This window comes from Hyposmocoma kahamanoa, unplaced genomic scaffold (assembly GCF_003589595.1).
Source record: "Hyposmocoma kahamanoa isolate Upper Pololo Valley unplaced genomic scaffold, ASM358959v1 93, whole genome shotgun sequence".
NCBI lineage: Eukaryota > Metazoa > Arthropoda > Insecta > Lepidoptera > Cosmopterigidae > Hyposmocoma > Hyposmocoma kahamanoa.
The window spans coordinates 14,532,329-14,559,216 of record NW_020654810.1 but is presented as its reverse complement, the minus strand read 5'-3'; the positions used below and the strand labels follow the sequence as shown (position 1 = coordinate 14,559,216).

The following is a 26,888-nucleotide window of genomic DNA, read 5'->3' as shown; positions in this document are numbered from 1 at the left end:
ATGATTGTCAATCCAAGTTTTTAATCGTTGGATGAGAGACGATTTGTAACTGTGACTATATTTGATAGATAACATAAGTAGACAGGCTAAATGCCCGGTGCGTCATTGAATGTTTTCACTTTAGTCGAACTAAATGTATTTTTAACGACGCTCGTGGCTGCGTCGTTTTACGCGGTATGACGAAGAGCGACGGAACGACGCAGTGTGTCCATCTCGCGTGCCGTACACTTGACATTGTGAGCTAGCTATTACTGTGTTTCCATCTTTCGCGCTATTGGCATAACTCACTCATTATGTCATCATACTTCCAAGGCCTTATAGCAAATACAAAACCGATGATTAACATTCGCGCTCGGAAACATAAATCGCCTATCACAAGACCGTGGCTAATGACTTTCTTTTCCTGAAGAATGTGTAAAAGATAACTAGTCTAGTCTATAATAGAATATTTAGTACGGGGAGCGAACTAATAAAGACCAGCAAAGCGTATAAGGAAAGTTTGGAAGGTCGAATTATCGGAAAGCAGCAAGGCCGCACCACGTGGTGGAGGCTGGAGGCTGAGATTACGTAACGTTGCTGCGAGAGACGACCTCGGTAAGGGTGATTTGGCCAAGGGCGGGCGCATCGATCGGAGCGGGAGGGAGCGCGCCCAGCGCCCGCCACCCGGTTGACATCTCGGCGGTTGTCGCGTCCTCGCACCACTCTCGCCCTTCGTCCGCCTGTTGCATAAACACCCTCCACCGAACCGAAAGCCTCTACAATTCCTATAATAATTTATTGGAAAAGTCATCAAGACCGTCGTCTTATTGAGGCCAAAGATAAAATAAAGATAATTTTTCGCCTCATAAATGAATATTTTGAATTACCAAATATCTTTAAATCATTTTCCTTTAAAATTCTTATTTCGATATTCTTCATAAAACACAGTTGTTAAATTTGATGTAAAATGACTATGTACGCGAAAATATGTAAATTGAATTATTAATATATTGAACAAACTGTGTCCTTAGTAGCTTTCTATTGTGCTTAAGTAATTAAGTGTGTAAGATATAAAATTCGGGAATCCGGAAGGCATAAAAAATTAAACATCTACTTTTACGTTTGAAGAGTTAGCAATAAAAATAGCTTCAAGTTTCCTGAGAATTGCTCCAACAACGCGAAAAGTTGATGAAGTAAGTTTACCCACTTCTTAGACGCACATAACGTTTCTTGAAATGTTCAATAATGTGTAAAAACAAATTAAAACCTGTATGAATTAGATACCTAATTTTGTGTTTTCTGTCTGGAACAAGCCGTAGGCAAATTGACGTAAAATTATTTGAGCAATTGGTGAGTAGGACATAAAAATGGGAAGGCTGGCACTGCCAGGTGCTACATTAGATTGTTTGGCTTCGGGCGCCTAACGTGATTAAGCCATTCATGTATTTTCGACGTACACATTTATGATAGGCATGCATGACTCATTTCGATGAAATAGTATGTAGGTATGTGGTTTTCGCCGTAACACTTGCCAGTAAATTAAACATTCTTACTTTTTCTGTCAGCGAACGTGATGTCTCTTGCGGGGGCGAATTTGACGAACATTATTTATATTACCATCTACTTTATTTCGGGCATCGTACATAATAAAAATGTATCAATATTATTTTTACATTCTACGGCTGGGTTCTTCACATCGTTCATTTATTTGTGAATTCGGCAAATACTGGTCATGGTTAATTACCAAGTTTTGAATTACTGTGCAACTACTTTCTCTTTTTCAAAAACATAAACCACAGCGGAAACCACAGTGATCTAAATAAATAACAGGCCGTTACATTCTGTCCACCATTGTTGATGTTTATTTGTTTCCATCATGTAATCTTGTCCGGAGATGCGTCAGTAATACTTCCATGCGGCCAAGGCCAAGCGTGCGGGCGCCGCCAATGAATGGAGGCGCGTTCCCCGTCATCGTCTACCACCTATTATTAGCATAGACGTCGGCGTGACGTTTATCTATCATCCTCACACTTTCCACCCGCTATCTCCACCGCGAAGGAGGTGAACCGCAATATCCATCATGTTAACCCGTATGCGAGCGATAACTGTTACCACGATATAATGATGAATTGCCTCGTTTCGATTAGGTACATTTGTTAAGATTATGAACGAGATTCGTGTTCCATTGCCTATGAACTTGTGCTTAATTAGTGATTTCTTTTGTTTTCAGAACCAAAGAAAGACAAATTGGAAAATGGTGGGGAGCTGATGAGGCCCGAGCGGCCCAACTCCTTGACTGCAGGGAAACATCCAAGGCGGATATGCTATCAAGGGGACGTAGGTAAGTGTTTGGCAAATTCACCCTTATTTAGCTGCAGCGTTTCCAAATCCGAACAAATTAAAACAGTCCCGATGGAGTTTTATTCGCCGGGAACCTTATCCAATTCTATTATAAGTGTCATTATTTAACATGTTCACTACATATGTGTCACTACATATAAACGAACAGAGGTTAGGCCTTCTGATATGCGACGCGCCGGTTACTCCCGTAAAGGTTTATAATTTTTTGTTATTTAGTGCGATAAGCTATCGTAATCAGACTTCTGAATTTCGATTGTATTCTTCTGTAAAAGTTATTTAAATAAAAGATCTCATGAGTTAGGTTTGGTATTATTTGGTACTGTTAGCGATTGTGCATGCAAATGTTTTAAGGCTTTTTAATCAATTTACAGTGAGCAACTATGGTGAAAGCGCGGAGGCGGGCGGCGGGAATGGCGAGGAGCCACTGGTGCTGTCAGAGCTGCCTGAGCCACCGATCGCAGTCTCGGAGATCGGCCCCATCCCGCCGCCACCAATGTTTTCCTCCCCCAGTCCCACACGCCACCACCATCTTCATCCCCCACATCACCACCCGCCGCATACTCTCTCAGACTGTAAGTCTTTATTAATTGGTCATTTACTGTAACGTCTCGAAATCCGAAATGTTTTCGGGCCATTCTCTTATAATATTTGTCATCGTGGCTCGCTTTACAAATGTGGATCTCGGATTCTACCTGTCCTCCCTAACGTTTTGTGATATTACAATTTGTACAATATTTTATCAACGAATACACACGCCCGCGCAATAGTATATTTACAATAATAACGTATATAACGTAAATAATAACGTGTATATATATACACACATACACTCTATGGTATGATTTTAATGTGGTGCAGCTGAAGATGAGGATGACCAAGACGAAGATGAGGCGGAGGGTTTAACAATGGCGGATACTTCTCGCGTGGAAGAGATACCGCCTAAGGAGCCACTGTTCAACGCTGTGCCCCTCAAGTCGGCGCTCAAGAAGCGGCCCGCGCCTTCCGCTTCCCCCGCCAGCACCCCGCTCGCCACCCCACTGCAGCCGCGCCAGGATCACCACCACGCTAGCTTCAAGTCAGTACCAAATGTTACAATATCACTTATGCAATAAGCAATCAGTTGCAGTTACTAAAATAAGTAATATTTTGGTCGGAAGTTTAACTCTTCCGACTTAGTCGAAGTCATTGGTCAATTTTAAAGGTTAATCGATCATTGGCTAACCGAACTGCGTTTCAATAAAGCAAAATGCATTGATTTACAAGTACTGTAGAAAAGCTGTAGTAACGTGTGAGATTTTGTTTTGAGACGAGTGCTGTAACGCCGTAACACATGCTTTTAAATGTAGTGTTTAAACAACTAGAGCCCTGAGTTTGAGGGTGAGGAGGCTCTTCCTCAGCAGAAACACACACGACATTGTCATTCTCGAGTTTTTCAAATAGCTTTTTAATTGTGATTGGTTTGTGGGCGTGATTGTGAAATTGTTTTATTTCTATTATGCGCCGCCGAGCAGACGGCCGCCGCCCAAACCGAGGATCCGCATATGGTAACAGTCTCACGTTATCAATGTTGTCGAACGCCATCTCGCAGAGGCCTCCCGACGGTCCGCTTGCCTTCAGACCATGCATCGTGCATTGCACGCTTCCGACTATCATCTCTGTCTTGATGTTTTCTTATTTCATATATCTAATGCCCTCACGACTCCGCTCTGACAATTGACACCACCATACTGACACTGCGACATTACTAATTCACGGGTTCTACACTTCATACCATAATGGAGCAAATTTAAACGTAACGACACACATAACCAGTGTGACGAATGCGCCTGAGTAATAATTACAACGACAAATTTAGTGTATAGACTACATGAATCATTTTATTAATATGAGTTGTATGAATGTTATTATGTTTATGTCTTGTATTATGATATTTAAGCTCTGTTGTTATTCGATGTTGCATGTAAATGTAATGGAAGTTATATATAAATGTTCATAGCGAATGAAAGTCGTTACATATATGTTTATGTATCTAGTTTATGGTATATGTATTTTTTATTTACTAATTGGTCTACATATATAGATGTTTTTTTGATTATTAAATTTATTCTTCTTAGTTACAAAGCTGATTAGATTAAAATAACCGTGATTGTAATTACTGGTCACAGATCACCATCAAAACCTACTATTGAATTTTAACATTGCACATAAAAACCAAAGAACAACATTGTGTGTGATCGTGAAGATGCACTTCCGAATATAATCTTATAACCGGGTGTAAACGTATTGAGCTTTATTTTCTTCAATAAAGGAAACTTCCTTTATTGATTAAGTATTTGATTATACTTTAACATTGTATGTCATGTCTCTGTCGCGGCTTAATTACGCACGCGCAAAATTTTTTGGTCGTGTGTAGTACAAACACGTAAAAAGTAAAACACCCACATGCTCTTTCATTCTAATTTGTCACGATCGAGCTTAGATTTTTCCTTCTAGATTAGTTCCTACTTTAATAGTCTTTGTACAATAACAGCACTCGACCGGTGCGGGTTGGCAACACACAACACGACAACAAGGAGAACGCGCGGCCGTGGGAGAACGAGGACTCGTACTCCAGTGAGTCGGACCGTGTCGCCGCCAAGTTGGCTCGGAAAGAAAGTCTCAACATCAAACTTGCGCTGCGTCCCGACCGACAGGAACTCATTAACAGGTATTTTCATACCTTTTAATAGATAATAGCGTCTTACAGTTACGATTAAATATTTCATCACGAGGTGGATTGTCCTCAGTTGCTTCAAAAATTCAAATTACGTGTTCCCGTAAGGTGTCCTCGTAACAAAATTACTCCATTTAGTGTTCCATTTCGCAAAACCGTATCTGGCTCAAATTTGCCAGTTGCAAGCTTATGTAGGACGGTAAATAATTACAGTAACATTATTGATATTCACTATGACTCTCCTCTCAGGACTCGTAAAACAAATTTTAATTTATTAAGTTCAGTCAAATAATTCAATCGTAAAATTATTGCACGCATCAATTTCTAATCATATTGTTATTTGTCAAAATTTTACTTAAACATACTTAAGTTTTAGTGCATGTTGTGTTTACCTTTTTTTTATAATATCAAGTGACAGGACGAACAAGTCGTGCGCGTGATGGTAAGCTACACGTCTGTCCATAACAGATGCAGTGCCACTCAGAGCTTTAAATAACAAAGATTTGAGGGGCACTGCCACTGCGCCCGTCACTCTAGACATAAGTTGACAAGTCTGTCTCCATGTGCCTGTAATTTCACCAGCACCCTTACCCTTCAAAACCGGAACACAGTAATGCGGACATTACTGCTTGGCGGCAGAAATAGGTAAGGTGGCAGTACTTCCCTGGACGAACTCATTTACAAGGAGCTCTACTGCTACTAAAATGTAGATGTAATTGCCATAAACACCTCTTAAGTGTTTATGGCAATTACATCGCTTGTAAAGGTATGAAAAGATATAAAAAATAATAATGTACACAGACGTTGGTAAACCCAATAAATAAATAAAATAAAAAATAAAAATTACTAGTTGTGGTAACGGCAATAATGTTTTTAAATATTTTTGTTTTGCCGATTCTTTATTACAAGTATTAATCCCCTTAAAATTCCGCCATGTATCTTGAACTAGTTTGGAGACGTATTAAAATACAGGACATTAAGTAGTCTTTTAGTTTTTATGATAGTTACACATGATTGAAATGATGTTTTTTACTGGTTCCATGGTTATGGCTGACTGAGTCAGCCGTAGCCACGGGACCTGTAAAGAACCCATTACTTTGGTTTGTGTAAAAAAATTATATCCTTTTTAAGAAATGTTAATATTAAAAAATTTGTGACTTAATTTTTTACCATAATATTAATAACATTTCTTCCCACGTGATTACTAAAATTATCAATTGCATGCCAGAGTCATTGTTTTTAAATACAAATTCTAATTCTTCAAATAGTAAACAAAAGTTTTCTTTTTATCCTAAAATGATAATGTCATGTGACCTATTAACCGATCCAGTAATACAAGCCGTGATGCCAAAAATAAAATTGAGTCCAACGAGCGTCAATTCAACGACTCAGTGACTTGAATGTTCCCAGTTCAATATGTGCGACGTCGCCCTCAATATAAAACAAACTCTCAGTGCTAGCAGGTTCACTCCTACACTATTTTAGCACCTCAGATTGTTCCCTTATCACAAATTACATGTGAATGTGAATAGTAAACAATCGTAAATATTATTGCGTAACAAATATTTAATGGCAGTAAGTTGGCATCACAGTTAAAGAGAAATAATATTTTTGGCATCACCATTTTGTAATAACTCAAGTAACAGTGATTAAATTAAGGCCTAGCATATTGTTGAAAGTTGTTTCAACGTAACTTAAGCAAATGTGAATAAGAATGCCAGTAACCGTCATCGTACAGATGAGATTAAAGAAAGAAAGGAACGTTTATTCAGCTTAAAAGGATTCAAACAAAACAGAATCTACAAAAGAAATTAATGATTACATGTACTTATAAACTGAAAGGGATGCAACTCAGCATATGTCACAGCTCGCCTGCAGTAACACTGGTTTTCAGTTGAAATCGCTTACATAAGATGAGATGGCACGAAGTACTAGTGTAGTTAACACTAAAATTATAAAATATAATTATTAATACAAAGAACACTCAAAAAATTCCTTCGATCCGGCCGGATTCGAACCGACCTCTTCTTATAAAATATAACTTAAATTTTAACTTTTAGTTACAAACAAGTAGAATCAGTACAGAGTATTAAAAAACCGATCTCAAAATCATCCCCTATCATATCTATCATAAATATATCATAAATTATTCATCCCCTAGTTTGCCATCCTTAGAGGTGGAATATTTTTTTCAAATTTAAGTGGGAGAATAATCAAAATCGGTTCTCGAATTATCGCGTAACATACATACAAAAAAACATACAGTCGAATTGAGAACCTCCTTCTTTTTTGAAGTCGGTTATAAATAGTACAAACAATCATTATATTATATTAGTACAAATTAATTTTGTTTAAAAAATATTTTAGTTTCGGCTTCTTTTGTGTTAAAAAGTATGCTAGTTGTAATTAATTTAATAGAAATAAGTAGTTTAGTAAAAATTCGAATCATGTGATTTAAACACAAGTAGTAGCAGTGTACGTTTGTTCCGCTCACGAGAATATCGCTTATCGGTACTCGCGACTAGCCTGGGAGTGCTAAAATAACTCTAGCGCAAACTGAAACATCGTAATTGACGGTTTATTTCTTCCGCCTTCCGAAAGCTCGAGTCGCTCTTGGCACTGACATTGTTATTTGCACTCTCGAGTTATTGACATTGTACACGCCCAGTGTTTCAAGTTACAAATTATATTTAGATTTACTGGAAAATTCTGTAGGTTTCATCGCATTATTTCTTTGGCTATTGAAATAGTTCCTTGTATCTTTCACAAAAAAGATAGTTATTAATTGGATAATTAAAACTAGTTTAGATAACGCGAGTTGGGAGATCGCCAACACCTTATGTTATCTGTCCGTTATGAAAACATTTTCGGCGTCATATACGAGCTTTGGCAAATTTTATGTTGTCCCCGGTCAGTTGGCAGAGCGCGTGTGCAAATGGGAATGACACACTTTATTGTTAGTATACTGCATCACCTTCAAGAGAAAGTTACGCCTGTGTCAGTGCTCTACACATTGTGCTGTACTTAATTAAAAATTGCGTGATGAATTTTTATAATTCGACGAACCAATTATCGATTTATTACTACATCATCATACTAGGTAAAAACTGCGTCATCGGCTGTAAGTTATTTCGTGTTGTCATTTAGCCTCGTTTTATTACGTGTGGCCAGATTTTAAACTAATTTTCCCTGTTAACTATTCCTCGGTGATTGCGACCAACAAATCACTTAAATTTGAAGTTTGTCGCCACTTTATAGATGATGTTATTTTAGACCTTTATGTTAATGGAAAACTTTTTTATCGTGCATTATATTAGTGTAGCACGCTACGACCTTTGTTAATTCCATTGCAGGCTGACATTCCTATTGTAATGAAAACAATAGTTATGTAGGACATAGCAAAACTATTACTACTGCACTTTTGTGTTTTACGTTGGTCTTTTTCTATACAAGACGTGCATGCGATATGTTTAGGCATTTATTAACAAACTAATTTGCGTTGTAAAGCAAAACTGTTGCTTTGGAGTGTACTTGGAGTTCGTTGTCTCGTTGCATTAGTTTGTATTACCGTTAAATGAAAAGTGTATTGACAAGTTATCTGGAAACCATTTCAAAATTTGGTGTGTGAAACACATTTTTTATTTTACGTGTGTCTATATTTATGCATCGTATTTCAAAATACCAAAAATTGTCAATTGACCGTCATCTAAGTTTGATCTGATATTCTTAATTTAATTTGATATTCTTGCGAATTGTCAGGAACATCCTGGTGGTGCAGAGCGAACACGAGCGGCAGGAGTCGTGGGAAGCAATCGGCGCGCGTCTCATCCGCCGTCTGTCCATGCGGCCCACCGCAGAGGAACTTGTAGAAAGAAATATACTCAAAAGTAAGCACAAATAACCCTATTAATACAGATCAAATTATCTCATGTAGCTTTGTCGACGCTGAATCTGACCAAAGGCATATCTGTGATATATTTTTATATAATGAATATATTTTTCTTATATTTATAATTTTCATACGAAAGTTTTCTTAAGTATTTTTAATGTTAACTGGTTAATATGGTAACACTTGCTGCTTGCATTTACAATAACTGTATTGAAACGTAAAATTGCTATATGACATTGGATACGAATCAGTGTTGGCTCGTGTGCCAGATATCAATCACTTTTCAGTATTAATTGCGATATAACAAATTAATTTTGGCACGATAGATTTATTTAGTAGAATAACAGTCATCTCCTGACCATGTAAATGTAATTTGGAGGGCAGTCTAAAGATCATAGTGAAATTGGCAACACACACCACTTAAACACTCGTTATGAAATTCGAACATAACGACTGTTTGTTGACCCACAGAATGAGTGTTGGAAAATAGTATTAGACATTTCATTTTGAACTTCAAGATAGAAGATAAGCTCTTGTTAGTTGTGTTTCATTTAATGAAATTATTTAAGAACATATTTGTTGTGGTTCAAAAGTTTTAGCAAGTAAATTTTAAATTTCGCTACAGGTCAGTCCCCTGCTGAAGAGAAGAAGCAGAAAGAAGAGAAGAAACGGTACCTTCTGCGCAAGCTCAGCTTCCGGCCTACTGTCGACGAGCTTAAGGAGAAGAAGATTATCCGTTTCAGCGACTACATCGAGGTCACACAGGTCAGCAAACGCATGTTATCTGTTCAACACAAATCTTATCTGTTCAACCTAAAAAATTGTCGACAAGAGAATTTTGAGCCATGCTTAAAAATAACAATTTTCTACTATCGACAATACGGATATTGCCGCCTAAAGTCTTTACCATCGCAACCATTTCAGTGTCCAAAAGTAATGTGTCAGCACTAAATTAAACCAATAAGAGCTATCATAAACCTCTTCATTTAAGCCCGTTCATTAGAGAATATAATATAGCTCTTAATGTGTCGCAAAGTATCCAGTGAGAAATTGTGTCGACATTATTGATAATAAACCTGTTCTTAAAGTTCCATGATCAAGTAATCGAAACGTATGTTTCAATATAGAAAATTGCCAATGAAAACAGCACAATATTGTATTATTTCATAGTTACGGCGATTTTAATGTCCATTGGATAGAATGAATGTGTAGGGGGTTGGCGTAAAATTTTATGACACCGAATTTGGGGTATATGTCATCGTAGGCACTACGTCAATCTTGTTTTATGTTGTGTATGTTTTATATCGTAATAAAATTTAAGCTGTTACATCTATCGCGTTTAATAGTCTCTATAGAATTATTGTCGAGTATTTGTTGTCTAACTTTCGCCAACATAAAAGACAGTAAATTTTTTCTCTTTTATGTGCATTAGAATACAATATAATGTATACTTTAAATTTTTTTATGGAATTTCTATAAGCACACATTGTAAAGGTTTCCTTTACGTTTTGTTACTACTATGTATTTGTCTATTTTATTTCTTTAGGAGAACCACATTAATTCATATCATTAATACATACAATTTCTGAATGGAATAAATACTTTTTGTACCTATAATCTTTCTTTTTTGACGACGGAGTAGTTTGCAGGGTTGCCAGTTTTCACAAAATTTTAAAAAGTCGTGTAGTTGTTGTCGACAGTTTTATCGATAGATTTTGAAAAACGTTAAAATTTGGCCTAACATAACTGCATCGTGAATGTTATGACGTTATAATGACTACTAATTGCTTTATTGCTATCTTTATTCTTATTTTGACACTTGACCTCCTAGTACCGAAATAAATTTTTATTCTTTTACATTTTAAGAAGAATAAGCAGGTTTGATTATCTAAATTGAATTAAAATGAAATTTTTAAACACATCTCCACTTTGCATTTATCGTAGACATGTTCTAAAAACAGTCTATGTATGAACTTACAAAAATTGACATTTTAAATGAACCTGCCCTCACTAATTGAACGAATGATAGGCCGACGACTATTTTTTGGTTATTTATTCCATAAGCGTGACCTTCAATCGAGAGTCGATAGAATATTTATCGACCGCAATCACTAGCTTCTTGCAAGCGAGCAACACTTGCGTAATGAACTGTCATTTTACTCCGTTTTCAAAAAAGACAGACTACAGTTGTTTTGGAATAAAAATAGTTTTTAAATTTATGTTATATTGTGTTCTATACGTCTACCCAGGCGCACGATTACGACCGCCGTGCGGACAAGCCGTGGACGCGACTAACGCCACGTGACAAGGCTGCCATCCGGCGCGAGCTCAATGAGTTCAAGAGTTCCGAGATGGCGGTGCACGAGGACAGCAAGCACCTCACAAGGTAAACTAAAACTTTGATTGTCTCTATCATGTATTTGTCTTATTTGATTTGTTTATTTTTATTGAATATCATGTTTTTACTACCGTGATATTCGTATATTTTTCTGTGAAAATTGTCTACTAGTTTATTATTATTATTATTATTGATACAAGTATCGTAGCCACGGTGAGGCAACAGACACTGGTTCGAGTTCAGATGGATCGAAGGAACTTTTCTTTTTTGTGTCTGTTCGATTTTGGTATCAATAATAATAACAAACTAGCGGAGTATTTTCAGGAAAAAACATTTGATTTGATTTCTTAGATTGTATTGGTTGACTGTCCAGTTAACATAAACTTGTCAACTTAAACTTGACCGAACGGTTACAGGACTGATTAATGGCGGTATTGTTTGTTTTGACCAGATTCCATAGACCATGACGGCTGTGCCTTAGACCCAGACAGGACTGCACAGAGAGGGCGCGCTAGTGGCGCTTGAGCAGCTGCGACGTCGGCTGCTCGCTCTTCCCCAGGCGGCCGCGCAATCCGCGCCATGCCGGCCACACCTGTGATTTTACCGTTATATATTGACTTCTTCTCGCTCCGGAAGATTCGTATACAATAACTTATCACACATCGGTAAAGTGTTGGACATTCTAAACTTGCCGTTTCGACGTTACATTTTTTTACGCGTATCGACAGTGAAATCTTATTATGATTTACCTATTACGACGTAGTTATTGCCGAGTACAATTATTATTATGGTATCGTTTATGTTAAGTTGATGTATTCTGTAAGCGTACCTATACATTCTTTTGATTGACCTTCGTGAAAGGTTAGTGATACTGATTATTGTTGGAGATAGAGCCTAGCGCTCAAGATGTGAGATTTGCGAGTGAGTCCTTCAGATGCGACGCGTACCCATCGTAGGATTTACGCCGTGTACACTTGTGATTTTTTTCTTATATTGCTAGCTCTTAGCGTCGTAGTCATTAAGCTAGATTCAATTTTATTCGTATTTATTTCACGTTACATTTGTATTTGCGGTCACAACTTCTATTTTAAAGTACTTTCATGTTTTATGAATTAAGATATTATTGAAATCATTTTACTCAAATAATTAGCCACGTGTGAGATAGTTCGTTTAAAAAAATAAGAATACAGGTACTTTCTGATTACCGTACTTGTGTTGCTTGTCCACGAATTGAATTCCAGCTCTCAGCACCTGAGATACTGCCACAGATTTTCAAATCTATCTATGGACTCGTCAAACGGTCAGGTGTTTAGATAATTCGATGGCGTTATGTCTGTTATATACTTACTAAAACTTTAATAATTAATGTTTGACGAAATATGATACGCCCAAAGTAAATGTTAGTTTATTATTCTAATGACATAGTTGAAGTTCCCTGTTGGCTCTAAACTATTGGACTGACTTTGAACAAACGACAAACGTGATTTTATATGTTTTCCATAGTTGAAATCCCGAGTACTTAAGAATTATAAAGAACTTCGAAGTCATCGTAGCAATTTGAGTAGATAAAATTTATTTTTTAAATAAGGGAATAGGTGTTATATTGGTAATAAAAGTGTTAACGATCAAGGTTGTCCTCTCTTCGATTTGTCCAGACTCTTATTAAATCGAGTTAATTGTGTTAGGAGTGCTTCCAAACAGAAATGCTGTGCAACATAACAATAAACTTTTTAGTACGGGTCGAGGGGACCCACTTTTTAAACTAGCTACTTATATGTTTATCAGATGAATTACGTATTAGTGTGCACAAATATTAGTTTGCTCAACTTAGGCCAAATTATACATATGTATTGTATTGTATGTCCATTATTCTGGTACAGCACTAATATACCACCTATAATCTCTCGTCACTCCCATTGTTTTAGAGTATATTCATTATTGTACAAAGAAACGAACTTTAATGCCACAAAGTTTGATAATTTCCGTAGCATTATTAATCCCTCGTGTACGTATGGAAAGCTAATCGATGGGATAGTTTGTGTTTGTGATAATTTGCTAAGGCAATTGGTCCAGTAATGCAATTCCGAAGTACAGGGAAAGCCTCGGTGATCGTAAAACGCACTAATAGGTCGGTGTTGTTGTTGATGTCGGCGCAGAATGTCATCCGTGGTAGGTGCGCACGCACCCAATGGTGGCGCGCGCGCATTTAGTATTTTGATTATAGTGAACACGCCATGAACGAACAACGCGACGTGATCGACAAATGAAATCTTGATTTGCTGTTCATTGTGATCGAGTATATTTCTCGCGGTCTATAGTGGTATTATAACAGCACGGCCATCCTGTACGACACGAGCAACCTCGGCGGGAACAACTTGTTATTCATCTGTCGCTCTAGCCTAGAACTAGCGTAAGTTATTCAAAGTTGAACGAAGTATTGAGTAAAGGACTAAATACTATTAAGTTCTTATAAAGCTGTAGCTGTTATATAAAATTATACGTCTTCTGAGATTACATGAAAGATTATTTGATAATGGTAATGTTGATTCACAAAGCTATATTAGTAACTGAGCAATAATATAAATAAATCGGTATCAGTTTGTTTGATGTGACCTTGAGTTTGAGATTAACGTTGAAACATTTTTTACACGAATATATACATATAAGTAAATCTTTGTAGTGTAAACTCATAGATAGGAATCCGTTTAATATTAATCGTTTTTTATAAAAAGCAATGTATTGTTCAGTAGTGGTGCCATTTTGAGTGACGTGCTTTCAGAGGGCAATATCTGTCGATGAAGACGTCTTTGTCATTCGTATAGGAATCTTTATTATTCAAATAAATAACAGTTTGAGTCAATTTTGTTACACCAATTGACAGTAGACGTATGTATTTAAAAATATTTATCCAGGCATTACAATTTATTATAAAAAGTTACATTAATATAGTCATATACCTACCTACCTACGTTAAGTCAGTGCGTAGTTACAGTACATTATGCAATTGTACGGATAGCAAACTACAAAATGTTAATAATATTATAATGGTTATTCTTGAGACCATTCCATTTTAGTGTAATAATATGGAAGCCAAAATGACGACTTATTTTTCTAAACGATTTTGTTAGATTTGCGAATAAAATATTAAGATAAAATGTAGACGTTTATCGATATTGTAATATGTAATAAGATATTCAGATTTCCAAAGATCTATGGCTCAACTAAATTCTTTTAGCTAGCTTACATCGCCATCGTTACAATATATATGCGTACCGCGATTGGCGGCTCGACGCACGTTGGCGGTCGACACATCACAAGCGTGTAAAACGTTAGGTATAAACCTTACCAATCAACAATTGTGATACGATTTTATTATTTAGTGTAATAGTATGTATTTTTCACGTATTTTTGTATTCTTTTTTATGCACAGGAATCGTTTTCAAATATTATTTAATTGCAGAGAGGTGCTAAGTAAGCATTGCGAGCGTTGTCGATTTATCGTTATTTTGATAAATATAACTTATGTATTTTAGACGGACTGCCGGGTTGATTCAAAATTACTATTTGTATATTGTCTTAGTTTTTTACGTTTAATATTTCGAAAGTAAAATTAAGGCGTTTCAAAGTTTCGAATTTTGACAACCAATATAATATTACTATAAAATCGGAAACTTAATCGTCTGTTTTAGTTATGTGCATATAATCATTATTATTACGTGCGTACATTATGTGTAGAGGATATATTTAACATGGCAACAAATTTATGTAATATTATAATGATTCTAAAGCAATTGTATCGATAAACACTGTTTTCATCACGTTTGTATATAATTTTAATGGTGTAAATTATGGAATCTCTTTTATTTCCATTTGATATCGCAAATATCATATGTGCTATTACGATCTATATAATTGCTATCTATGGTAATCTATTACTGTTGCTTTTATTTTGAATATTGTGTAAATTATTAATGACATATTATAATAAGTATATTTAATGATAGCCATAAAATTACTTGTTTTATATAACATAAGTTTGTAAATACCATGATTATACATTAAGTTTTATACTTAATTGTTTTTGTTTATCTCAATCCTGTCCTTTTAGACATCTTTTTACGAGCGCTGAGATAGGACAAAATTGCACGAAATTAAGATAGAAACAAAATATAGTCAATTTTAATTACGCCAGCGTTGGCGTCAATTAACATTAATAAAAGATAAAGTAGCCTTGAGCAATTATAAGCAATGGCATTTGTCTGCTATTACAAAAAAAAAAATGATTAAAAACTACATCTCGTTATATAGATACATTGTTGTGTAGATAGCATTGTTTTAGAATTGGAATCGAATATTAATAAAGGCTTTGACCCGCGAGGCTGCGGTGGCGACTTTCGTTGGCGCTAAACTTATGGTCGTGCGACTGGCTGAGAGAAAGTTAACTGTAGTGCGTGCCCGTTACCGCGGCGCAGGCGCAGATCGCAGGCGTTCATTCCGCCCCTGCCTGGCGAGCTCACCGCGCGACCGATACGGCTCTATACAACAAAGGCGCAATGTTTACGATTGTGCGATCCGGCAAAAGATAACCGAAAGCGACAGTGGTAAATGAAATAGTGCATTCATAAACCCGTGAATAGTGAACTGTGTTATTAACAATAATTACGTTACGGTCACAGTGCAGTGCACAGCGCTTAAACAAAGGATAATACTATGACGTTCTCTGGAAGTATGAAGGAGAGCAAGCCGCGAGGAAATGTGAAAGATTTATGGGAATCAGAGGTAAGTTGCTTCGATTTCTATCATTGTTTGTGGCGTTGATTTGATGCGCGCACGCCTGTGATTCACTGTGCTGTTATTGTTTTGAGTGAATTGTAACACTGTATGGTGTTTAGCTCATTATGCGTACGAGTTTAATTCATCGCTTTCACTCCATTGATTACGTAGTAATTATTCGTTATGATACTAACATATGACAATGGTTATTCAAAATGATTGACGTCAATTTGAATATAAACTTGGCTTGAGTAACGCATTAGTCGATAAAGTTTTGCAACTTAATTTAATGCTTAGATATACGAAAGCTTTAACCGCTGATAGTTAATATGAAATTACAAAAGTTTGACTAAGTATGCTTAAGTGTATTACACAGTATATAAACACATTTCAAGTTACAGAAATTGGCGTCTCGTGGGCAATTTTTTGACCTAACTTTTCTCTGCAAGGTTTTACATTATAGTAAGCTTAACATAAACCCAATGATGACTCAGATTGCTGAAAGCTTTCACGTTACCCAGTGCGAAAGATATTTTCGGTTCCCGTATCTTGACCTTTACCGCAGTAAGACTTCTTCTTTTCTTTCAACGACGTCAACTCAAACCAAGTTTTTTTTTATGATACAAAATGACAGGACGCCTGATTTTAAGCGACGCGCCTGTCCATTGTAGTTGCAGTGCCACACAGAGCTTTGAATCGCAAATATCTGAGGGGCGCTGCCACTGCGCCCGTCACCCTGAGACATAAGTTGACAAGTCCCATGTGCCCGCAATTTTTTTAATTTAAATAAAAAAAAAATTAATTATACATTAAAAATTTAACTGCCTCTGTGACGGAACGGTTACCATGCTGGACTGCCACGCAGAGACCCCGTGTCCGATTTACGGGTCGGGAGAAATATTTATATGGCCTACATTTATTTCTCTCGTGAGTTTGGGTGTAATTTGTAGTTATCTATGCCGGCTATGCTATCGCGCCGGGCTATCAGTGTTAAAAAAAATTTCATCAGCACCCTTACCCTTCAAAATTTGAATGCAGTAATGCTCACATTACTGCTTGGCGCCAGAAATAGGCAAGGTGACGACAGTACTTCGCTGGACGAACTCTTTCACAAGGAACTCTGTTGTTACTGAAGTTGACATCTTTCACGAAATCACGGCCCATAGTTATTACGTACAAATGAAAAGTAACGACTTCTGAGGGTTGTGTTCTGTTCAATGATTTTTAAGTGTAATAAAATAAGTGTTATTGATTGTGTTATAAGAGCTCGTACCAGTAGTGTCTTTTAGATAATAGTTTTTCTTATTTTGTGTTATTTTGTATGTATATTAAAAACCTAGATGTTATCTGTTATCACATGTTATTTAGCGTAATTGCTGTGTACGCCTGTGATGGCATAAGATACTGTACACAAAAATTAGTAACAGTGGAGCTTCTTGTGAAACAGTTCGTCCAGGGAAGTACTGCCACCGAGCAGAAAGTAATGTGAGCGTTACTGCGTTCCAGTTTAGAAGGGTAAGGGTGCTAGTGAAATTAAGTGCACATGGGATTTGTCAACTTATGTCTCAGGGTGAAGGGCGCAGTAGCAGGGCCCCTAAGACCTTTAAAATTTAAAGCTCTGAGTGGCACTGCAACTGTTATGGACTGGCATGTCGCTTACTACTAGGCCCACAACTTCTTCGTCCCATCACTTCGTGTTTTGAAAACACTTACTTTACTATACTTTATGTATGCGCTGATGATGTCTCTAAATAAATAAATAAAATAACGCAAAATTTATATTTATACTTATATTTTAATTTGGTATGTGTACAGCGCATCACATAATAAGATGCCTTTTTGAATAAACATTAATTTTATTAGGTTTGTTGTACTCGGTGTTTATTTCACTAATTTTGTTCAGCTCAGGAAAAGCGTCCGATTCTTTTCAAGTTGACCCTACCTATTTAAGTGAATAACGGACGTAATTACGTCGCCGTCATGGGTCAGGACGCGATGAGCCCTCCTATATAAAACGACTTGCAGTAATTGTATTCATAAATATATTGATGTGCAATATAGCACGGGAAACGGGAACACAAGTTACTAATTGAATTTCTGTTAATCTTATATTTCAGGGTAAAGTATGATAAACTGCTCTGAGCAAAATAAATCGTTTAGAAACATACATAATACTACTAAAACAAAAACACACATAATATTAATCTTGGCTATGAATAACACAATATGCTTAGTAGAACGATTTTTCTTTGTAAGTGTCGTTTACAAAGGGTATTGTCTTCTAACAGCAAAGTTATGTATGTACATACGGATAGCAGCTAATTGTTTATTTATGTACTCAACTTCACAACTGGCGGGTCCAAGTATGTCACATTGGTCTTATATTCGTGAGCAGGAAGTTAAGTCTCGCATAGATTCCGTGCATGTTTTCTGTCCTTGCTTAGCCGCTTGCGGTCGCCTCTCACTTATTGGTAGTGTCTACCTCGTATGAGAGACACAAGTATTAAAGGCAATTTGACACCGACGCCGTCACGGACTTAGAAATCGAACTAGTTTTATCTAGAGCAGGAAGTATCCTAATGAACAAAAACTCTTTTCGCGCTTTGAGGTTCAAAATTTTTATACCGACCAAATAAGTAACACTTAGTTGTTGTGTAGTGTAGTATGACAACTTTCAACGATGTTAATTCAAACGCAGTTGACGTCTTTCACAAAATCACGACTTGTATAATAATTTCAAACGGGAAGTAACGACTTGTAAGGACCGTGTTAATTTTTTTTTAAAGTTGAGTGTAAAGTTTTTATCAACGCTTTACGATGTAAATATATTCTATAACTGAATTAAAATTACTGCGCAGTGACTTTTTATGGATAATCAATGTTAATTAAGTAGTTCTAAAGTAGGCTAGTGTGTACATAGGGCAAATTAGAAGATTTCGTAACTATGAATTCAGGTAAATATCTGTACTACGTTTAATTTAGTTCAACCGGAAAACTACTAAAAGCCGTTGAACGTTTTTAAAATGCAATCTCACGGTGTTATCTATAGTAGCACCCGTGGTTTGTCAGTTTGTAAAAAATCACCGACGTTGGAAGCACCATTTGTACGACTTTTTTAAGAGACCTTGTAGTACCACCTTCAAATTGACCTTTGTACAGCTGCATCTTTATTAGTAAGTTTGTCATGAATGTCTAATAAGAAAGTTGTTATTAATCTACCTTATATATCTTCATAACTAGTTACAACTAAAATATTTATTGGTGACTTCACGTAATAGTTAAATGCCGTGATGTCAAAGTGTAATGTTATAAAACGTGTTCGATTAGAGTAGTAGTGAAACTGATTTTCATAAAACGCCAGATTAAAGATCACGTATTGCAGTACGTATATTAATAAAATGTATCTAAGTAAACATTTGATAATCATGTCTCTAATAGAACTAAGCGAAGCTTGTATGAGTATATACATAATAAACTTCTTCTAGAAATTTTCAGGGAGATAAGAAAGATCCAGTAGATAAGAGCGGTGGGTCGTTGCGTATTATAGGTGTAGGTTTTATGACACTAAGTGACAGGACGAACCAGTCGTGTGCCTGGTGGTAAGCAACACAGCTGTCCATAACAGTTGCAGTGTCACTCAGAGCTTTAAATCGCACATCGGCTCTGCCTCTGTGCCCGTCACCTTGAGACATAAGTTGACAAGTCCCATGTACCTGTAATTTCACCAGCACCCTTTACCCTTCAAAACCGGAAAGCATTAATGCTCACATAACTGCTTGGCGGCAGAAGTAAGTAAGGTGGCGGTACTTCCCTGGACGAACTCTTTATCACGAGGAACTCTAGTGCTACTAAACTAGGTGTAGGTACTCATTAATAAACCTTTCGCTAGGTATGATTTTCATGGTTAAAGGGAAGCGGGGCAGTTTGATACAGGGGGCACATTCATACACCATACGCATTATCTCCATACCTTGAAACATAATATTAGATGTGATAATACTAAAACGTGCCTTTGTACGTGTGAGTAACAGACATGCGACAGGTCACAAAGTGTTTTCTCAGTAATTGACAAAAAAAATAAGCAACATGCAACAACGAGTGCACTGCAGTTTTGTTCACTTTACAGAACATGCAGCAAGATTTTGATTGCTTTTCCCGATCGGAAACTACGTCTTTTCCAAGTCGAGGCGTATAATATTGCGGATGGGCTACCCGATCGGATCGATTCCGGTTTGAATTAAAATCAGGGCCCTGATGTCTTAATACAGGGTGACTTTGAGGGAATATATTTATAAAGATTTTTATTAAATATGTTTTTTTTCTAAACTGGCTGGTGGGGTACTTTTATACATTAATGAGTGGGACAGTTTGGTACGTATCAAAGTGCTCCTATTAATTACTTTGTACGAAAAATGTAAAACTGTTTCAACAAGTTATTGTAAAGAGGTGAACTAGTGACATTTTGTGCTATAGTCAGCTCTTGCTCCTGTATTTCTACTTCCAAGACTACATTACAAAGAACCCTTTTCAAATGGTGCCCTAGAAAGAAGTCTTGATCTAGCTGAGGCACATATAGCGGCATACTTTATGATAAGTTGATTACCTAGTGCTGATAATACTTGGCAACCAGTAATGGCACACTACTTTGATTCACACATCAAAGTACCCCAAGCGATATATGAAAGTACCACACAAGTGGCAGAATTGGACAATTCCCATTTTTTGTTAAAATCAAAATTTTTCTATTATTCAATGCTATTTATGAAAAAAATATTAAATGACTAATGTTTATCTCTTAAGTAGTAAAAATATTAATTATAATTTCATTTAGTAGCCCAAAATTGAAGTTAAAAAAAAGTGTATGAATCTGCCCCGATTCCCCCTTTTGGTTCAATATAAACCAAATAAATAGCTCTACGTAATAAGGTAATATATAATAAGGTCACATGTCCGAAATGACAATTTTCTGGAGAGAATTTTAAAGATTCTACGAATTAAATTTGTCGATAACTTTTTATGTTTAAATAGGAGGATATATAATTTGTTTTATGTAGTTCGTATTAGGGGGCCGGCCGTTCCCCTACAAGATGGACAGGTGGCGGGTAACCGATGGATGCACGTCGCGTTAGACCGGCAAGTCTGGCAATCGTTGGGGGAGGCCTATATTCAGCAGTGGACGTCTTCCGGTTGATACGATGATGATGAGTTCGTATTACTTTTATGAGTTTCATGTGATAAAACAGCACTTTGACGTATGATCACTTGTGGCCTTATTATACCAACTAGGGTACGAGTTCAAGAAGTCACATGACACTTACACCGAAATAAAAATATACTTGAGTCGTTAAATTTCCCGAACGCGTTTTGATTCTTAAAGTAAATCCGTCAATGAACATATAAAGAACCAAGAATCAATAAAAAACCGGTTGTAAAATGTTTCATACGCGTATTAGTATAAATAAGTACACTAATAGCACTCATAAGACGTCCATTATTTAGATACGAGTACATGCCAACTATTTATTTTTCACGTCAATTAAAACGCTGCTACGACGTATTGAATGGTATAAAGATATGTTTCCGTTCCTTTTGTATTGAGTAGTACGTGTAGGTAATTCGAAGTTCACAGAATTCATTCATTACAAGCATTGTCATATTATTCAACAGCCTACATTGTCTTACCTTAGTGTTAAAGGACGTGGGTGCAACAAGGTGCTTCTTCTTTCGGCCCACTGGAGTCCTACACATGCATTTGACTCATCTTGCAACAACTTTTGTTATTGTGTTGGGCAAATACAATTTTACTTGGATGTGTTGGTACTTAACAACAGTATTAACCTTAGAACTAAGTCCAATCTCATGGTACCTCGACTTCGTTTAACGAAGGTAAACGATTCTTTTATGGGGAATTGTATACGTTGTTACAATAAGATTCCGGAGCATAAGTAGGTATATACATATATTAAGATTGTCATTTCCTGAGTTTAAAACTTACATTAAAAGTATCTAATTGAAAAATCATATTACAAAACTGAAGACTACGTGTCAGATAAAGACGTATGAAAAGACGACATTGCTATATGCATAGTATTTAATTTAATTTGAAAAGAGCCTGCCCTAGAATTTCTTGCTTGTTCTTCTTAGGAAAGTCAGCACAGCGAATGAGCAATATTTCAAAAAATGACGTTTTGATGTAAATTTATTTTACCTATTGAATAAATGATTTTTGATCTTGATTTGTCAGCATCATCGAGTTGGTCAGCATGCTCAATAACGATTAAAATAAAATCTTGTTCAGGGTGACATTCGTTTCACCTGTGATTTAACACTTTATTTCTAAGTACCTACAATTTGTAGGTCAATGACTTACAAGGTTAGTTTAGGGTTACTTAAGGTTCGAAATTCGTGTGTAATTCGAATTCAATTCAAATTAAAATTATTTATTTCGGAATATTACATCTTCTTGTTCTTAGCGTGTCGACTCTGACATTTATATTTGTGAGGACCAGTACCATATTATTATACAAAATTCTAAAATTATAAAGCGCGCACACACATTAAACAATTAAATAAATAAAATAAAAAATTTAATTAAATACAAATGAAATTAAATCAATAAATACCAAAGAAAACAAAAATAAAAACTAGACTCGATTAAATAGTAATAATAATAATGTATCACGAAGTATAGTTTCTTACATGTAGGTTTGTCCAGTGGGTTTGAATGGGTCAGCACAAGCTATTTCCCACATTGGCCAGGATGCTGTTGGAGCCTCCGCGCAAACATCGCCATAGGGAAGCTACTCTTTTTGTAATGACGGCATGAAAGCCATCAGTGCACGCCGCTGTGAATATACCAGATGCGCTACAGTGCCGCGGCAGTCCCATCAACAACCTATACGCATTATTATACTGCACTCTCAAAGTGTATAGAACAAGAATACCTGTGCAGAAGCGTGTTTATAAATAAAGTAATATCGTAAGTGAATCAATCAGTTAACCCGCTAGTCAAAGGCGCATATAAGTAATATACCTACTGGCTGACCTGAAACTCGATACATTCCTTCTAAGGGGTGAAAGTAGACTTAATTTGAAACAAATTTAGTCACGTGATATCTTAGGACAGGGCAAAAATCAGTACTTTCGGAGATATTGAAGATTTTAGGTTTTTTTTTATTAAAAATCGCGATTTTCAGTTTCATTTCTTTTTTATCAAAGTTTAGCTGCAACTATTCGTGAGTGCGGACGTATCGTTGCATTTTACTGTTCTAACTTTTCCTGTTTATGTCAGTGATAAAATGTCTGAGTATACGAACGAAGAATACGCTGACATTTTGGTCTGTTACGGTTTTTGTGATGGTGATGCAGCTGCGGCACGAAGGGACTACATGTGACGCTACCCTAGTCGTCGTGTACCAATGAGAAAGTGTTTCCTGGTACGTACAGGCGCTTGAGGCCCGCCACAGCTTCAACAACAGCAGAAGGCACATAGATGGTGGTAGGCCTCCCGTTTATTTTCCAGAGGAGGAAGAGGAAATATTAGCTTGTTAGAAGAAACACTACAACTTCTACTAGGATGGTAACCAGGCAACTTGGCACAACACAATTGAAAGTGTGGTTCACTGTTCATACCGCTGGCCTGTACCCGTACCACTACACTCCGGTGCAAGGACTGGAGGAAGGAGATCCAGCAAGAAGTCTTGATTTTTGCCGTTTTATGATCAATACCGATATGGAAAATTTTTTTTAGAAGAATTCTATGGATAGACGAATCCAAGTTTGATCGCAACGGAATCCCAAATTATCACAATGCACATTTATGGGCCCAAAAAGGTGAAAACCCATGAAAAAAAATCCTGTCAGTAAAGATTTTCCCTAAACGTCTGGATGGGAATCATTGACAGATTCAATTGGGCCTTATTTTTTCCCTGATAATTTAAATGGAGAGACCTATGAAAAATTTTTTAAGGGATCATTTAGATTGCTATTGCTGGAAGATGTACCCGTTAGGACAGTGTCTAATATGATTTACCAGCACGATGGCTGTTCAGCTCACTTCCGCCTGGGTGTGCGACAATGGCTAGACACAAATTATCTAGACCGTTGGATTGGCCGAGGGCCGAATCCTTGACCTTGGATTTAACGTCGTGAGATTTTTACTTATGAGGGTGTATGAAAAGTTTAGTGTATGAAACGCCCATAAATTCAATAGACGAGCTTAGGCAGATAATTGACGCAACTGGACAAATCAAGGCAACAATAACATCGCGGGTGACAAAAACTCAAGTGCGCAAAGGATTACGAGCATGTATTACGAACCGAGGTTCGCATTTTGACCAGGACTTTCAATAAAGCTTAGGTATTGAAATAAGTGAAATTTAAGTTATTTTAGTTAAAAAATGTACTTTGAGCATTGACTTTAATTGTAAGTCAATGACTTTGAGTTAACAAACGTCATTGATTGTTAAATGTAAATATGTCTTTATCATTTTCTTTCTAATAATTACGTTACCGTAAAATCAGTAATAAACTCGCACTCTGTTCACTATTTTCTGCACTGTTGTATTAGAAACCTTCACATTGTAGTTAACATTAGTACCTTTTTAAATAGGTAACAATACAAGAAAGTACTTTAAGCAATTTGTGCTAACTAACTCACTAAAAGTGCACCTCACTAACATCCGATGTCTGCACTCAAATCTCGATCTCGGTGGTAGGTCCACTACCACCTTGAAACCGACCAACCGCAGCTGCTGTTCCGCACAGAGACGTCATATCAGACATCAGATGTCCGACTGATGCAGCGTACCTCAGCTATCCCGGGTGTATACCCGAGTATACACCCAGAACCTGTGCTCCAGAATACTCTGGAGCACAGGTTCGTACCTTGTGCCGGAGTCTGTGTGTACGTTCGCGATGACATCTGTGTCAAGCATCTCAAGAATCTTGAGGCACCGAGTTTTTCTGTTTTGTGGCTTCTGGTAAACACAGGAGTAACACAAACAGTGTATTGCTGTGTTTACCGATCGCACAGTAGAGATCAGGAGACGACCAAGCTGTTCCAATATCTGAGTGAGACGTCTGATGAGATTCAGCATAGGTACCTGGCGGCGCTAGTCATTCTGGGGGACTTTAATGCACACCATCAAGAATGGTTGTACCTATACCAGAAGACCGACCATGCTGTGAGAGAGACGCGTAAACTTGCGTTAACGCTAAGCCTATCCCAGCCTGTCAGTGGCGCCACTAGGATACTAGATGTTGAATCGCATACGGCTAATTGCTTGGACCTTCTGCTGAAAACAGATCCGGACCGATACTCTGTGGTTGTGGATGTCCCACTGGGTACTTCGGACCATTGTCTGATGAAAACTGTATCCGTATATTCCCCGCCCGATCAGGGCCATAGTGGTATGAGACGGGTGTGGCAATACAAGTTAGCAGATTGGGACGAAATGCGCCATTTCTTTGCGTTATATCCCTGACAGGCGTGCTTTACTTCAGGAAACTCGTCGAGCTGTGCTGATGCTGTAGTCGAGGTCTTGCGTTTGGGTATGGAGTATTACATACCATACTTTGATGTACCCAATGGACCCCAAGCTCGTCCATGGTTTAACGCTGATTGTAGTTGTGCTGAAGCACATAAACAGTCCGCGTACCAAGCTTGGGCAGATGCTCGACTACACAAATCTCCAAGAAAGCTTTTAATATGGCCGCCAAGAAGTGCAAAAGCGTTTTACGTAGGGCCAAGTTCGACCATGTGCGCCGCAAAAGGGCCAAGCTTGCCTCTTATCCAGCAGGCAGCAAATCCTTTTGGTCCCTGGCCAAAGCGGTCGATTTAACTTTTGTCGCCCATCTTTGCCACCTCTGCTGAGGCTGGATGGCTCGCTGGCTCATAATGCGGAAGAGAAGGCGAATCTCTTTGCCTCACTCTTTGCAAAGAGTTCGCATCTGAATGCCACAGGAAACCTACCACCTACTTTACCTCAGTCTGGCTGCACTATGGCGCCAGTTCACATACGCCAAAAAGAGGTACTTAGAACTGTGCGAAATCTAGACGTGAATAAAGCTAGTGGAATTCCAGCAATAGTCCTGCGTAACTGTGTGCCTGAGTTGTCTCCTGTTCTCACATGCCTGACCCGCTTTGAGACTGGTGTAGTTCCCAGGTCGTTGAAGCTTGCAAACGTACAACCTGTGCCAAAAAAGAGAAGTAGAGCTGACTCAGTCAACTTTAGACCTATCTCAGTCACTTCCATACTCTGCAAGTCTATGGAACATGTACTCAACAACCGTCTCCTATCGTACCTTGAAGACAACGACCTCCTCAATGATCGCCATTATGGATTCCGACGAGGGCGGTCTACTGGGGATCTTCTTGTGCATGCCTGTCACATATGGAGCGAGGCTATAGAAAAGCAAGGCGAACCACTTGCAGTGTCTTTGGACATTTCTAAAGCCTTTGACAGGGTCTGGCAAGCAAGCCTTTTAAGTAAGCTTCACTCTTATGGTCTTCCCGCTGACCTTTGCAATTGGATCTCGGGTTTCTTGAGCGAACATTCGATTCGAGTTTTCTTAGAAGGCTACTCTTCCGAACATATGATGATAGATATAGCCGGAGTTCCTCAGGGTTCCGTACTGTCTGTAACTCTCTTTCTGCTGCGTATCAATGATACGTTAATTCCAGGTACCTTTGTGTATGCTGATTACAACACAGTTGTAGATAGGTACTTGACCAATTCAAGGGTCAGTGGAGAAGAAATCCAGTCTTGTCGAGAGTGCATGGTTAGCCGTTTAGATTTGACACTCCAGTCAGTCTCCGACTGGGGCAATGCCGA

General features: G+C 37.5%; 2 protein-coding genes across 4 annotated transcripts in view; both read left to right on the top strand.

Annotated features, from left to right (window-relative positions):
• Window positions 1-15,262, top strand: part of LOC113237601 (phosphatase and actin regulator 4) — a 54,784-nt gene extending 39,522 nt beyond the window's left edge. Inside the window, exons 5-13 of one of the 3 annotated variants that reach the window (XM_026474179.1) lie at window positions 2,210-2,320; window positions 2,712-2,912; window positions 3,199-3,415; window positions 3,852-3,884; window positions 4,871-5,047; window positions 8,813-8,940; window positions 9,568-9,707; window positions 11,192-11,328; window positions 11,732-15,262. In XM_026474179.1, coding sequence (XP_026329964.1) covers window positions 2,210-2,320; window positions 2,712-2,912; window positions 3,199-3,415; window positions 3,852-3,884; window positions 4,871-5,047; window positions 8,813-8,940; window positions 9,568-9,707; window positions 11,192-11,328; window positions 11,732-11,747 — 1,160 coding nt within the window. In that variant the 3' untranslated portion in view covers window positions 11,748-15,262. The remainder of the gene's footprint in view (window positions 1-2,209; window positions 2,321-2,711; window positions 2,913-3,198; window positions 3,416-3,851; window positions 3,885-4,870; window positions 5,048-8,812; window positions 8,941-9,567; window positions 9,708-11,191; window positions 11,329-11,731) is intronic. The other 2 variants (XM_026474177.1, XM_026474178.1) reach the window with 2 other exon arrangements.
• A 510-nt stretch (window positions 15,263-15,772) lies between these two features.
• Window positions 15,773-26,888, top strand: part of LOC113237208 (atrial natriuretic peptide-converting enzyme) — a 28,242-nt gene continuing 17,126 nt past the window's right edge. Inside the window, exon 1 of the mRNA XM_026473547.1 lies at window positions 15,773-16,059. Coding sequence (XP_026329332.1) covers window positions 15,991-16,059 — 69 coding nt within the window. The 5' untranslated portion in view covers window positions 15,773-15,990. The remainder of the gene's footprint in view (window positions 16,060-26,888) is intronic.